Source organism: Sycon ciliatum, chromosome 1 (genome assembly GCF_964019385.1).
Source record: "Sycon ciliatum chromosome 1, ocSycCili1.1, whole genome shotgun sequence".
In the NCBI taxonomy this organism is placed as follows: domain Eukaryota; kingdom Metazoa; phylum Porifera; class Calcarea; order Leucosolenida; family Sycettidae; genus Sycon; species Sycon ciliatum.
Genome location: NC_088643.1, coordinates 21,200,757 through 21,213,822, shown reverse-complemented (window position 1 = coordinate 21,213,822; position 13,066 = coordinate 21,200,757). Strand labels below are relative to the sequence as shown.

The 13,066-nt window shown below is 48.4% G+C and overlaps 1 protein-coding gene and 1 pseudogene across 1 annotated transcript; both read right to left on the bottom strand.

Annotated features, from left to right (window-relative positions):
- Nucleotides 1-69: 69 nt before the first annotated feature.
- LOC135817727 (uncharacterized) lies at nt 70-7,432 on the bottom strand. The gene is made up of 10 exons (XM_065330966.1): nt 6,966-7,432; nt 6,060-6,204; nt 5,373-5,419; nt 4,679-4,745; nt 4,142-4,275; nt 3,236-3,511; nt 2,456-2,535; nt 1,885-2,076; nt 1,338-1,731; nt 70-791 (listed from the first exon to the last, which is right to left on the bottom strand). The coding sequence occupies exons 1-10, from the start codon at nt 7,404-7,406 to the stop codon at nt 750-752; spliced, it is 1,818 nt and encodes a 605-aa protein (XP_065187038.1). The 5' UTR covers nt 7,407-7,432; the 3' UTR covers nt 70-749.
- Nucleotides 7,433-8,486: 1,054 nt separating this feature from the next.
- Nucleotides 8,487-13,059, bottom strand: LOC135817755 (methionine-R-sulfoxide reductase B1-A-like; annotated as a pseudogene).
- Nucleotides 13,060-13,066: the final 7 nt, after the last annotated feature.

Here is a 13,066-nt window from a genome sequence, read left to right as displayed (position 1 = left end):
AGGATGATTGTCTTGCACTGGCTTCACCCTGGTAAGCTGTGATGAGCCAAACCAGTGTCAACAGCTGCGTGCGTGACGGAGCACATTTGCCTGAACTGCTCTTGGTGCATGCGGGTGACATTGAGGATCGGGAAAAAGCATCAAAATAATAACAAAAACATAATACATATCCGTACATGGTCTCGCTTACCGTACATGTGTTGCTAATAGATATTGCTCAACATCTCAAGTAATACAGTACTGTCATGATAAAACCTTCGGTACGGATTCACTAATGTCATAATAATATTATTATGATATCTGAATAATTGTGATAAACAACTACATTGTTGTGCAGTTGCCGCCTCTAGTTTCTGTAGGCAGTAGCATTGTCTGCTTCAAAGTGAGCTAGCTTCTCTGTCTCAAGGCCTAGTTTCTCAAGATTATGTAGCACAGGTATACGACTGTACTGTCCACCAAGACATACCAGTGCCATCCACCCGCAAAGAGCTGGGAAAACTTCTTTGTCATAGGTCGAGTAGGGTCAGCCGACCACACAACTCATACTTGCTGTTCATACTGAAGGTTGCTGCCAGCTTGATGGCTAGATGGGCTGCATTCTACCTTGCATAACAGCACATGGCTGCCAGTGAGGCAAGTGAGCTGTAGCCGGCCAGCTCAAAATCATTCCGTTCTCTTCTTGGCCCAGCGCGAGCGTGCACACACACGCACACGCCCATGGCAGAGCTGGGCACTGGGTTGGTAACAACTCACACCATGCAGTCGTCCTGGATCTGCAAAATCACATCATCCTGCATGCATGCACATTCATGCACGCACACACGCGCACACACACACACGTATACACACACACACACACACACACACACACACACACACACACACACAGCAGTGGCACAGATCCACCACACACGACACACACATTCATAGGCTAGCTGATTTATATACCAGGCAATCAAAGCAAGACTATACTTGTTTCTTTCACACTCGCCGCAGGGGGCATTCGAAGTGCGAGTACAATCATGTCATGTATCGCCTGCAATGTGGTTTTGCTACGCATGGAGAGCTGTAGATATCGGCGACGACCGATCGAGTGTGTTGGCAGTGTGACACATGCCAGAGCCTTCTGACAGTGCCATAGGCGTTTCACCTTTAGAGCAACATCTCGCAGATCAGCAAAAGGACCAGCAGACACCACTTCTCTATTTTCAGTGATCCACTCACATGACAATGGATATCAAACCAATTGCTTGTGTACCACAGCACAGCTCATCACAGCTCTGCACTCTACGTGGGGTATATGTACCACAGCACAGCTCTGCATCATGCCCACTCACTTTACTGCTCAATGGTCCGTCATTCCCTCTGGGAGGCGTCTGTGTGGGTAAGCTCGAGACTGCCTGCTGGCTGCCAAAGTGCGGCGGCTTCCGCACGGGACTTGCCGTCACGCTCCCACCGTTCGACGGCTCCGCGGCCGAAGCACGCGGCGTGTACGAGTGGAAGCTGGACGTTGCCCACTGGCCTGGTTTCAAAGCGTGACTGCCGGGCAGCGGGTAGGAGAAGATACTGGATGGCGTGGCATTGCCGCTGACCACACGACTGCGTGCGCTGTGAGCTACGGAATACCGAGTGCTGGCCAAAGCAGCGCCATCTTCCACACCTTGTTGCTGCTGTTGAAGCTCTAGTAGCTCTAACTCCTGATGGTTCACTAGATGCTCCAAAGTCTTGATCCTGGATCAAGGGAAAAATGGAAGGAGACTATTAAGCACTGGATGGCAAAACTAATAAAATTCTGAAAAAGTTGAAAAGTTCAAACATTGGCCCCTATATGGTCAAAGGCAAGATAACTATTCCTTTCAATGGACTGCAGTTGCAGCTCCTTACCCAGCTTCTAACTCCAGCTGATGCTGCATGGCCATGTTGAGGTCCTGACGGCGCCGCTCCAGCTGCTGCTCAGTGTTCTTACGGCCGGAACGACGGCTGGCATCAGCTGAGCCGCGCACCAGGTTGGAGCTGAGGAACTGCGGTGCGCCGATAGAGCGCCGCGCAATACCTGGGCTCTCAGCACTTGCCAATCTACAATGCAGCGAGGAGGGATTCAGCACAGCAGCTACTCAAAAAAGAATCCCTATCAAGACACATGTTAATTCATCCCCCACTGCTAGCACATAACGTTGCAAGTATTCATATGCACCATGTTGAGCTGTTCGTCCGCTCACTCAGACAAGGCATGCAGATCAGTGTAGTTTCAGAACCGGTAGAAGCAGTTTTTGATTGGTCCGGCCATCCCCTAGCCTGTCATACTTTGTGTATGACATGGACGGTAGACACATGACCTCCTCAGCAGTAAATACACGTTGGTGGCCAAAACGTTGGTCCAGCCATGGCCTGACCAACCGGACCGGTTCCGCCGGGCCTGAGATTCATCTGTGACCAGCAGCATCATGGGACTGACCTTCTGGTGATGAGCTTGGGAGATGCTGCTTGCCTGGCCGCGGTGCCTTCGCGTAGCTCATCCATGTAAAGCTGTTGCCACTGCGGAATCAAAAAGTGACAGTACGATAGGATGGAGAAAAGCATCTCTACAGCAATGGGTTTGCAGAATACCATTAGAGCATCCAGGGCACATGCATTCAAGTGCTCCTGTTAGCCAGGTAGGAAGGCATGAATCGTGGAGTATGTGCAGTATACATAAAACAACTACTGTGTGAAAGTGACGATAAATAATACCGTATTGTGCTACCTGCTGTTGACACATGGTGTCACCTCGCTTCCTTTTCTTCTTTTGTTAATGCTATTTTCCATGGTTGGATTCACCCTCCCTTTCTTGTATTGGCTATGTATTATTATGTGCCATGAAGTGGAGACGATAAATAAATAAATAAATAAGTGAAACTATAGTTGCGCTAGGTGAAATCTGACCCAGTACATGGCTGGTGCCTTCGGCAAGTTCCGATTACATCCGTGTCGCCAAATATCCACTTTGGGTCGTATTTCACCTAGCCAAACTGCACAAGTAGCGTACGCTGCTGTACGTCCGCCAAATCACATGTGAACACACACATACATACACAATTACTCGTATGCGTGCGCGCACTCACACTCACTCGCACACACTCGCACACACACACACACACACACACACACACACACACACACACACACACACACACACACACCACCACCACCACCACCACCACCACCACCACCACCACCACCAGTGCAGCCTACTCACCCGCAACACCTCATCGGTCAGCACGCTGACATGCTGGTCACGCTGCACAACTAGCTGCTCCAGATCACGGGCTATGGTTGGCGGCACACACAGCTTCAATGGTAACAACTCATCGCCACGAGCTTGAAGCTGGCTGGACAGCTCACTGGATTCCCTTTGAAGTTGGCGGATGCGCTCGGCGTGTCGTGCACGCTGCTGCTGCGACGCATCCTGTAGTCCGAGAAACTCCTCCTCGAGCTGCGGGAGTCGGCTGTTGAACTCGACTTGCTTAGCAAGCTGCCGCAACCAGGGGAGAAAGACTAAATTTACTCTAGTGCAGCAAGTACAGTGGCACTGGCACACAGCCATGCCACTGGCAGCAGGTCTAGTCTAGTAGGCTGACTGTGCACTCGTGCAGCCAGTTGATACACTTCCTCACATATTGACCAAGCACATCATACACACACACATCATACACACACATCATATACACACACATCATACACACACACACACGCACACACACACACACACACACACACACACACACACACACACACAGACGCAGACGCAGACGCACACAAACACGCGAGTACACTGATGCTGTCCGGTGAAATCCCCCTCGCACATGTAGCAGTTGCTGTGACTGTGCCGCACTACAACATTGGCACTCCAAACACTGAACGTGCCTCCGCTTGATGCGTGACGGGTCGGATTTCAAATGCCACCGATGCACTCGGATCACTATACAGTGTATAAGAAAGTACTCCGATAAGCCAGCAGCAGGGAGAATACTGGATACACAACTGATGGATCAAAAGGGAGAACACTGCATACTATCATTGATAGATCAGCAGGGAGAACGCGTGTACAGTTGTAGAGTCGAACTGTGTCGCACACACTGAACACACCACATGCCAAGCATACCTCTTCTTCTGCGTACTGCAGTTTGACCTCGCTCGCCACAACGGCGTCCTGCAGGACTTTCAGCCACGCCATGTCCTGCAGAAGTCGAGTGTGCTGCTGTTGCAGGTTGCCAATCGTGCCGGCGCAGGTATCATCTGTTCACGGGGCGGCAGTGTAGTGCAGGGCAGACATTGTGTAGACACATCAACATTACTACACTGGCGTGTGACATGAACAATCGGGTTTAATCATCAGTACTGGGCAAGCAGTGTGTGAGCAATGAAGACTGACTACGATACCAAGAGGTGCTGGACACTGTGATACAGGTATCTTGCATTAGTAAGGACTGGGCATTGTGTTAAAGAGTTTAGACCCATGGATACAGGTACTGTAGATTACGTGCATCACACGCACATATGCATCATCCAGTACAGTATGACTACAGGGATAGATCGATCACTGCATCATGTTGCCCCATTACAGTCAAGTCCAAAGCACCTTGACTCAGCATCCTCGGAAGTGGACCAACCATGACAATACCCCGAACACCGTACGTACGTTGAGATTGCAGCGATTTGATCATCTGATCTCGCTTGATAAGAGCTTCCCTCATGTCTTCTTGTGCCTGGACCAAACCGAGGGGTAGAGAGAAAGCAGCCGAACATACCACTCATCGCCGCCGCTGCTCCTCCAGAACATTGGAAAGTCACGAATATACACCTGCGCTAGTGTATCTCCCGCAGTTGCAAACACACAAGGCAGTACTAGTATGCCTGTAGATGAGCTTGATCATCAAGACGTATACGTTTTAGTACCTGCATCTCTACTATACACACTAAGTCAGATGCATTCATGGGGTAGGTTGACTAAAAAGACCAAAACTATCTCTACTCTAAAGTTACATCATGCCCGAAACGATCTGCATTCATTGGGAGACTATGCTCTAACAAACTTAGGCCGGCTATTAGACTAAAGGCCATGCATTAAACACCGTCACTAGTGTCCAGGCCAAGGCCGGTAACAGACCTTGGAGTGGACTACAGTATAGTACCATACCAACCACAGTGGCAATGTGCATAGGGAAGCCAGGCGCGTGAGCCGGTGCCCTTCAAGGGGGGGGGGGGGTTGCGGGGACCTCCCCCGGGAAAATTAAAAAAAAATGAAGCAAAATCCTGCATTTTGAGCGAAAAAGGGGGGGGGGGGTTCTGGGCACCCAGGAACCCATATGGAGCATGCGCCTGGAAACCCTTACCTGCACATGTGTAGATCCAGGACTGATGCGCTCTTGCTCCAGTTGACCTAGCCGAGAAGCAGGGGCCAAGTCACCAGTACCATAAGTAACACACCCCGGCATAAGGGCCATCCGCCATTGATCAACTCATCATTCATGCCGCATTTGCCATTGATCAACTCATCATTCATGCCGCATTCATGCCATTGATCAACTCATCATTCATGCCGCATTTGCCATTGATCAACTCTTCATTCATGCCGCATTCATGCCATTGATCAACTCATCAGTCATGCCGCATTTGCCATGCACACTGCAAGAGTGGGGCTGCCCGGCTCTGCTCTCGAGTCTAAGACTCTCTATACTGAACTGCTATCGCTCTACACGTATGACTACCGAGCTGTCACTGTCGGCACGCAATGCTCCAAGCTCCTAGTTGTAATAGCAGTTGCAATCATGTACATGTAGGTCTACTTTGGTACTGGTTGGTAGAATATTACTCACATACACTGGTCCCTTTATAATCCGGCACCATTTTGTGCTACAGAAGGGTTCTGCTGGATTAGGAAGGGTGATGGATTAGAAAATCTGGTTTACTGCTGCAAAGTGGAAAGGACATTTTGGTTCCTGAAACTTATGCTGGTTTATAGAGGGTGCCGGGTTTGTAAACTGTACTGGATTAAAGATGGACACCTGTAATGTGCGTACTTGTCAGTTGCCGGTTGGTGGCTTCCAACTTCTGGCATCGCTCCTCGAGACGTTGGCGCATGGTGTGCCCAAGGCGCTCCCGCTTGCTTGCAGCCTCCTGTAGATAGTGATGCTGCTGTAGCAACATGGTCAACTCATCGCTGATCTGAAGAAACAGCCACACATAAGCTATCATCATTACTGCACATCTCCCCAGTATACCGGGTAAAAGGGTCATTTCACCTTTTAAAATAATAAAACCGGACTACTGGTCCAGGTGTACGTGTACCAGCAAGTATTACGGCGGCAAGGCCATAATGGCTGAGTTCACGACTCCGGGATGAACTACATTTGCAAGGAGAAAGGGAGTAAACTTTCTCCTGCATCCTACACAGCAGCTCCGCTGTTGGCCAACGGCTGGTCGTTCCTCCCCAGCAACAACGTATCCACGCCAGCAATGGACGGCAGCTCCTGTTTTCCTGCGTATAAACCGGGGAGCAGTACTACAGTATTGGACTACTCCCTGGTCTGAACTGATAATCAGCCCATCACCCATACCAGCATTACTGTATGACACTCAGGCGTGGTGCAAGCTGTGCCACTCCTGTCATGAACTGTGTCTGTGAGAACCGTGCACTGTTTGTTGTTTCGCCATGACCGCATCCTTTGGTGTTCTGAAATCCCTAAAAGAAACAGAGCACACAGTGTTGCCAACATGGTTTGCACTTGAACGCAACCCAGATGCAGCAACGCTGTGCCAGTTTGCAAGCGCAACACTGGTCTGTGGTAAAACTTTCAAAGACGCGAGTACCAGTCCGAGTGCTAGCGCTAGCGGAACCCTCACGTTCTCCGGAGTCAGAGCTGCCACAAACATGTGAAAATGCAGACTCAAACTGAGGAGGTAGGTATCGTAGAGGAGCAACTCGCCTTTTGGAGTCTGGCAATGCCCCGCTTCTTGTCCGAAACATCTTGCTTTAGACGGCGCTGCTCGTCCTTGAGGTGCAGTACGCTGTTGTCCTCTTTTAGGCGGCCATTCATAGCGTCCAGGTCGTTCAGGGACTTGGACAGACCGGTGCTAGCTTCCAGTACCATGCCGGGCTCATCAGCAGCTGTTGCGCCATCACTACCAGCTATTCCGCTGGTATCCGCCTGCAGCACCATGTGTCGGGGCAAAGCTCTAACCGGCGCAACCATTCTATTCTCGCCGGCATCCCTATTCAAGGAGGCAGCTTTCATCGCTGCACCGCTCACGCTGCTGTTGTCGTTAGCACCGGCAGTACCTGTGTTGGACGTTGAGAAGAAACCCCGTCGCGCTTCCGCAACAGCAGGAGAAATGGGCTTTCGTCTTCCACTCGGAGTTTGGCTCATTCTGGTAGTTGCTGCAACCCGACAGGCATGATAATTGATTATGAATGATATGCATGCAACTACGCGTACGCTTCATCCTCAACATTACATTCAGAAATCGCGGACTTCATTCGAGAAAAAATGTAGTAGAATCTGTACTTACCGTGTAGATCTACACGTAGCCGTACACATGACATGTAGATCTACAGTCATTGTAACTACCGTCATTCATGCATTCCTGTTTCTAAAATTAATCACATCAGTCATGCATGACATCAGAGTCTCCATGTTCAAGCCAGGGCCTACACATACCGACTAGCTCCCTGGGTCAAGCATAAACTGCAAGCTGCTGAGATGTACTACTACAGATCTACTCTTGGTAATTGCTACTGAAGTAGTATTTTGTTATGCAGGTGTAGAGATGCACCAGGCCAGCTTGGTTTTTCATTTCTAGCAGTTGGTTACTGCTACAGCAAGCCCAAAATAAAATGACAACGTCTGCCAGAATGATGTGGACAGATAACTGATTGCAAAACAGGTCATATCATCATACATCAACAGACTGGGCCATATTATTATTTAATTATTTTAATTTACTGTCTGTTACTGATGGTAACCAGAAGATGAGAGTTTATAAACACGCTTGATCGTAACCATTGCCGCAACATGCAATCACATGTTCTTCACAACTTGACAAGGACCAGACAGGATTCCAGGCAGGGAGTCATAAACCAAAAATACGAATCCCTGATCCCAGGTCATCTATCTGCATAATGATGGTCAGTGGACTTGTGCAGTACAGTAGCTAGCAGCCGCATACATCAGGGAGCAGTACTCTTGGTGTTACAGTACAGCAGGGAGCAGTGTAGTAGTCCCTGCTGAACATACACGTGTAATCATTATTACTCAATCTGCGGACAGAACTGTTTCGTCCTTTGTGGACTCATCAGCGCAGCACAGAGGAAATGAGGCCAAACCTCACACCAATGAAAACTAAATTTTCCAAAGCCAAATTTAAACCAGGCCCGAACGTACCTTGCCACAGTGCTCAAACTGACTCATCCCTTACGTCTTGGGCCCAAATCAATAACGAAATACGAGTCTCCTTGAAAGGGCAACATTATTGGGTTGCAGGTGATTCTGTAGATGACAGATTGAGTCGATTAAAAGCGCAACACATTGATAAAGGCGCATGGCTTAAAAATAGCTACGACAGTACATGTAATGGGTTTGTGCACAGAGCAACGAAAATAAAAAGAGCTTTGCAGCGCTGAGAAATCATTGTCGCGGAAAGTCGTCAAAATTCTAACATACATGTATGTGAGAATAACATTAGTACTGATCAATGTAGTTTGAAAGTAAAATGAATGAACAAACTAGTCAGGTGAAGACAAACTAAGATAGATAATTCCCTGTGATCTGCCTGGATCACAACTTTCTAACAACTACACATATGCAAGCACCGGATAAGAGCAAATCACAAACAAAGCAGTTTGCACGGCAACCGAGAGCAAGTATGTAGACAGAAAATGGAAGAGAGAGAGAGAGAGAGAGAGAGAGAGAGAGAGAGAGAGAGAGAGAGAGAGAGAGAGAGAGAGAGAGAGAGAGAGAGAGAGAGAGAGAGAGAGGAGCGAGCGAGAGAGGTTTTGAGTATGTTTAAACACATGAAGCTATACAGAAAAGGGAGCGCACGCCACGAAGAGCCAGTCAGAATGAGGGGCGACAGCAGAGTTATCAGATCGCTTCACTCTCCTTTGAAAAAGAGTTGGGTGAAGCATCGTCATTCGACAACGCCACCACTCACTAAGCCCGCACTCTAAGGCCATGCGCTCAAAGGTAGTTACATACACTTAGCTCTTTGCAGAGCCGCTGGAGGCATCCTCGACAAATTTCAAGGAGTCGCTGAATATTCAAAAGCGCGACGCTCCCTTGGGTCCGTCGCGAAGAAACTCGTGTCCCAGGCCGTTGTTGCACTTGCCGCAGCGCACCTTGTAGGCACTGCCCTCCGGTGTCTTTGTTACACTGTCACTCTGCACGGTCTCTGTGAATGCTGGCCATGGTGACGAGTGCTCAAACTTCTTCGCGCCGGAGAAGAGCGGATGGGAGCACTTGCTGCACACGTAAACGCCTGAGCAAGCAAGGACAGTGAGACACCATGGCAGAGCACATGAACACAGACGGATCAAGAGCGGCAAAGATTGAGACCAGCATCTACACTGGTGTGTATGTGTGTGAGTAAAGAAACAATTAGTCGGGTTGCACTCAGTAAGGGACAGGCATGGCAACTAATATTACCCCAAAGCAACATCAGCACACCAGCAACAATAGCAACAACTGGGCTGTCTGCACACAACTCTGACAGAGGCTATAATGCCCTGGGTGTGGGAAGCTCAAAGGCAGGGCAAATCACCCTGGATAGCATGGAATGCATACCATTCTTCATTCATGTTTATGTGTGAATTTTTCCATTCATTTTTTACCGTACAACACCAAGAAACAATCTCAAATTTCATCCTTATTTTGAAAAGAGCTTCAGTGATGGAGTCAAAACGGCCTCTACAAAGCTGTACCGCCCCAGCCACCGCGACGTCCACGTGCAAACCACATGATTGTATTGACCCAGATAAGGTCCAAACGATACCACGAGCTGTTTTTTTTATTTACTGGGTAGGAGTACCATGGAAATAGAACATCGTAAAGCTAACCATATCTTCTGTTATTCAATAGTTGAGGGAATGGAAAAGGGAAAAGTCTGAAGAAAAATTTGACTGCCACCACCAGGACTCTTCTGTTATCTTCTGTTTCTCAGCATACCATACTGGCAATATAATATATTACATTGTCCAGCGACACATAAGCTGTCCCCACAGGATACCGCGACGCGCAATTTTCCGCGTTATTGGCTTTCATCCGCGTTTTCGAGAGATTTTGCATAAAACCCGCGTTATTCATGGAAATGTACAAGAAAATAGTACATGATGTTGAAAATGTACTACAAAGTCGTACCGCGTACTGGCGCATGAGTTTGTACGACAAAGTTGTATACTTGCATGAAACTGAATGCTAAAGCTGTACAAATGACAGAGAACTCGTGCATAACGACTGCATTGTACCGCATGGAAAACAGCTAATGTTATACCGATCTACAAGAAAGGGTCCCGCCACGAAGCATCAAACTACCGTCCGATATCTCTACTGTCCTGTGTTTCCAAACTCTGTGAGCGTGTCTTCTACGACCAATTGTACTGTCATGTCTCGGCACGTTTGAGTTCAGCTCAGTCCGGATTTCACAGAGGCGATTCTACCACCCTCCAGCTGACGCGCCTGGTGCAATTAGTGTGTCAACATCGGGATGCTGGAGATCTAGTCGGGATCTGTTTTTTCGATCTTGCCAAGGCCTTCGATACCGTCTGGCACCGGGGGCTCTTGGCCAAGCTTCGTGGATCATTTACTGTAGACGGCAATCCCCTGCTATGGCTGACATCTTACCTAACTGGGCGAACGCAGTACGTCACGGTACATGGGACGTCCTCAGCCGACACAACAGTACTATCCGGAGTTCCCCAGGGTTTCATCCTCGGCCCCCTTCTTTTTATCTTATACGTCAATGATCTGCCCGCAGCTGCCCCGGGCACATCACTGTTCGCAGACGACACAACGCCCCTCCGGGCATCTCCTAACATCACTGGCCTGATGAGTAACCTAGCTAACAGGATTCAAAGAGTAATTTCCTGGATGTCGTCTTGGCGGTTATCGCCAAATCTGTCTAAAACTAAAATCATGCTCTTTCCTTCTCAGCCCGATGTTCCGCCCCTCCTCCATCCCACTTTCCCCCGGCCTATAGACGTAGTCTCCAGCCATAAGCATCTTGGCATTTTCATTGACTCTAATCTTTCATGGGAACCCCACATCGATTACATATGTATACGATCAAGTTCATCTTTAGGAATCCTCTCTTCTCACTGTTACCATCTCCCAATCTCTTGTAAACTCCTCTTTTACTCAGCTTACCTACGCCCCATTTTTGATTATGCAGATACTGCTTGGGCTGGAATTTCCACAACCTGTGCTGCCAAGCTCGAAATTCACCACAAAAATTTCTCTAAATCCTCCTCCGAAAACCCCGCATGCTCCCATCTTCCACCCTTTATGCCCTTGCTGACACTACCCCTTTGTCTAAGAGACGTAATTCACATCTTGTCACCCTTATCCATTCTCTCAAACTCAATCTGTGTCCACTTTACCTCCACTGTTTCAACTGGTTTTCTTCCCGTAGCACGAGAAACTCCCTTTCCCTTCCGAAACCTAAGTCCTCCTTTCTACTTCACTCTCCCTTTTTCACTGCGTACTCTGCGTGGCTGGCACTTCCCCAAAAAGCTAAGGACCTTTCTTCCCTCCGCCTTTTTAAGAGCCTTGTCGCGCCTTGACTTTGATTTTGTGTTTCTAATTTTGTTGCAATCACTACTTATCCATGCCGGTTCCTTTTTTCTTCTCTTCCCCTTCTCCCTTCCTTGCCGTGGTTGGCTAACACCCTCTCTCTTTGTATTGGCCGGTGTTCTCACTGTGCTATGAGATGCTGTAATAAATAAATAAAATAAATATTTGCCGCCTAATGGCCTGTTTTCGCCCGCATATTAAAGTATGCGCATAATTTTAGGATTTTGTCCGCGTTATTCTGTGGGCCATGGGGACAACGCAAAACTGCAAGCATACGCCGAAATTACACAAACAGATAGCAATCCAGTACGGTACATGTTATAGTACACCTCATCCAAGCAACAAGTGGCAACCGTTAATTTTTATGCCTTGTGCAGCTACAGCTGTATTTCATTCATTTTGATTCGTGCACATGCACAACGAAAATGTGTAGTGCAGCTAGATGACATGTAGCATCCTTGTGCAACTTTGTTATACCGTCCTGAGGTGCGTGGGAAAGAAAAGCTTGGTGTAACGCTTCTAAATCTTAGCTTAGGCCCCCTGTCTGGAATAAGATGGCCGTGCGCCATGGAAGTACACGTACAGTATAATACAAGACTGTGCTGTGCCCGGAAGGAATCACCTGAAAATAATTTTTGGGGAGAAAACTGTAGCTACGTACGTGCATGCACAGAGTGACAGACAGTACAAATAGCTGCTGTGATCATGAAGTATCAAAAGTTGTCGAGAAAAACTCCCTCATCCTCTCTTGCCCAACGACAGAAGTAAGTGGGTAGCCGCAAGTAGAGACTATTTTGCAGCTCTGATTCTAGTATGCTTTGAAGTTTGGAGTAACTTAGTTATCGACATCATCACTCACCAGCTTTGAAGTGATCACGGTATTTCTCCCCTTGGGAGAAAGAGCAAAACGACATGATGACCAATCCAACGCACCCACTCCACGAACAGCTTTATCAGATCGACGACCAGATTGTCCGGAACGAACACTGTTTTCTCCAAAACCTTCTTGAGTGTTGCACGTAACGTCGTTGCACGTAACGTCGTTGGAGCAAGCTGAGGACAAGTGAAATCTCGGTGTAGTGCGTCGTACCGCGTATGATCTACGGGGATACCGTACATAATGCTACTCCCTGACCCTGGGCCTGGGTAAAATGGAGCTGACGTTGGTGAGTCAGCTGGCTGTGGTCACCAGTGGTCACTCGATCGTCGAGACGATCGATGTCTGGGCTGCATGCGTTCCTCGT

Excerpts from the sequence above, each read along its gene's own strand:
- LOC135817727 (XM_065330966.1), bottom strand. The coding sequence starts at position 7,406 with ATGAGCCAAACTCCGAGTGGAAGACGAAAGCCCATTTCTCCTGCTGTT. Across the intron at positions 4,746-5,372 it reads CTGGATCTACACATGTGCAG|GCACAAGAAGACATGAGGGA; the intron begins GTAAGGGTTTCC and ends GGTTTGGTCCAG. Across the intron at positions 2,077-2,455 it reads CCCAAGCTCATCACCAGAAG|ATTGGCAAGTGCTGAGAGCC; the intron begins GTCAGTCCCATG and ends GCTGCATTGTAG.